The following is a 2,686-nucleotide window of genomic DNA, read 5'->3' on the forward strand; positions in this document are numbered from 1 at the left end:
CAGAGTTTATTTCATGTTTATCTCACTTCTTCCCTTCAAAATAAGATATGCATACATTTTAATTTGATAATAATGTAACACTGGGGAAAGAAAAGGCCAAATCTTCAAAACCCTCTATCTATAAAATCATTAATGCTTATTATTCAATTTTTAGCTCAAAACTTTTTTTGCACCTAAGGAACACAGCAAGGCTGGACAACAAAACTCAGTGGGAAACAATCAAATTATTTTTATTTGTATCAACTTAAAACAATGTACACTTTATTTAAAATGTAAGACATACAGTGTACATTTAGAACAATGTTAACCAAAAAATGACACAAAACAATTCTTTCAGTACTCTTCTATAATCCCATTCCATCTGTGAGAAGATATTTAAATTTAAATATTACCTTCAACAAATCTTTCTGAATAAACCAGTAGTCAAAAAACAACAGTTGGTAAATATTTTTGGTTTAATGGACTACACGTTTTTAACTACTTAACGTCAGTCTAGTGCAAAGCAATCACAGACAACATATAAATAAAAAGCAGGGATGTTTAGCAATAATCTTTGGTAAAAAACCGTAGGTATTTAGATAGGGAAATGTTATTTATCATCTTCTGGGATAAAGTATGTTTTGCACAATCATCAACTTATGAGAAAAAATTTAACTTTGGCTAAGAGAGAATCTGCATTTGTATAAAAATATATCTTCAAAAGACAGGTAAGTTCAGACACTTGATATATACATATTTTGTTAGTGAAACTCTCATAAATACTAGGTGTGGGTGGATTCAACTTGTCTTTAGGCAAGGGAGGGTATGGTGAAGTTGGTGGTCTTGGAGGTGGACATTTATCCAACAAAATATGACTATTAGACAATCCATTTTTGCCGAGATTCCTGGAAAATAATAAGCAGAAAAAATGTATCAGCTATTCATTAATTGCGAAAATAGAAAGTAAAAAAAAGAAACTGAAATTAAGGTTTAGGTATCAAGCATTCACAAAAATAAAATCATGCTTTGTTATTGGTATTCATTCAGGATAATAATCAAAAAAGTAATGCTGGCAGATACTTTGATTTCTTCTATCATTTAAGGAAAACTAAGTGAAATACACTGTATATCCACATAACAAGTTATTGACAAAATTTTTCTAATTTTCCAATTTATTTTCGTGCCTGAAAAATATTAACATGTTTCACCTTTAGATTTTCTTCACTTAATGTTAACAGTACTTTGAACCAAAGATAGGATAAGGTAATAATCTCATACTAGGATTTGTCTCTTTTCCTAAATCTCTTAATTATTCACAGAATAACTTTTGAAAACTTTCGAATCCAGAAAGACCATTTGTTTTCTATTTTCAAAACTGAATTTCTGTGTAATTCCCTAATATCCAGGAAGACACCATTTATGTAATTTATGACATTTATGACAACTGTAATTTACGACACTAATATTTAAAATATGTGGTTTGTAGGCATTGGATTAATATTTTTCCTTTAATGAAAGATATTTTTATAAATTACAAATTCTTATAGTGTAGGCAAATTACTCCAAAATACAAACTTTTTTTTAGTAGAAGCACATTATAGGAATATTACTAAAGCTTTAAAATTAAAAAAACCAATCACCTCAAAACAAATACAGAAAACTGTTATGTCTTTGAAATCATTTAGACTGGGTTGCCTAAGTGGCTCAGTTGGTTGGGCATAAGGCTCTGTTTCAGCTCAGGTCATGATCTCAGAGGCAGTGGCATGGAGCAGGTACGGGGCTCCGCCCTGTTCTCTCTCTCCCTTCCCCCCCCATGTGCACATACTCTCTCTCCCTCACCCACTAAATGTTTTTAAAAAAAATGAAGACAGATTATCCTATTCAATTATTAAATTAAAAAATAATCAACGTGGGGTGCCTGGGTGGCTCAGTCCTTAAGTGTCTGCCTTCGGCTCAGGTCATGATCCCTGGGATCAAGCCCCGCAATCGGGCTCCCTGCTCAGCGGGAAGCCTGCTTCTCCCTCTCCCACTCCCCCTGCTTGTGTTCCCTCTCTCGCTGTCTCTGTCAAATAAATACATAAACAGTTTAAAAAAATTAATCAATGTATTTAGATATGTAAGGAAAACAGCTCTTAAAAATATTACAGTTTCAAAGAATGTGGAAACTATTTTGGAGAGTAAAATATGCATCAGTAACTGCGTTAATGTAAGTACAGATTAGGATTTTAAAATTTCAGATCACATAATAACACAAATTAAAAGCAAAATTATCATTTCTTGATTAACTTTATTTTGCTAAGGAAAAAACTGAAGTTAGGCCTTCTGGGTAATGAAAACTAAGGCTTCAAGTGCAATCCCTATCAACTTTTCAGATGCCATATTAAATAGCCGTGAGGCTGCATAACCTATTCTTTTTTAACTATGACAAAGAGCTTCTGTTATTACAATTAAGAACTAAGTTTAAAATTACTGACTTGTTTTTAAAATAAAACAATGTGAAGACCTATATTAAAATAAATTTTACACTTAACTACTAATTAAGGTTAAATGTTAAATGAATAGGTCCCAGTATTGATCCATAAAAATATGATGACCTGTATGTTTACATTACAGTTAGATATGATACATTTTAAAGTTTTAAGATACAGTATTGATTCTAATTTATAAAATCCACAGAATACCTCCTTTTCACAAGTAAAAAATACCT

General features: G+C 31.4%; 1 protein-coding gene across 1 annotated transcript in view; it reads right to left on the reverse strand.

The window, feature by feature from the left end:
• The window catches only part of LOC103680203 (lysine-specific demethylase 6A-like), a 143,311-nt gene that overhangs the window by 35,971 nt on the left and 104,654 nt on the right, over positions 1-2,686 (reverse strand). The window contains 1 exon segment of the mRNA XM_040636038.1: positions 755-884. Within this exon segment, the coding sequence (XP_040491972.1) occupies positions 755-884 (130 nt within the window).

This window comes from Ursus maritimus (genome assembly GCF_017311325.1).
Source record: "Ursus maritimus isolate PB19 chromosome Y unlocalized genomic scaffold, ASM1731132v1 scaffold_Y2, whole genome shotgun sequence".
NCBI lineage: Eukaryota > Metazoa > Chordata > Mammalia > Carnivora > Ursidae > Ursus > Ursus maritimus.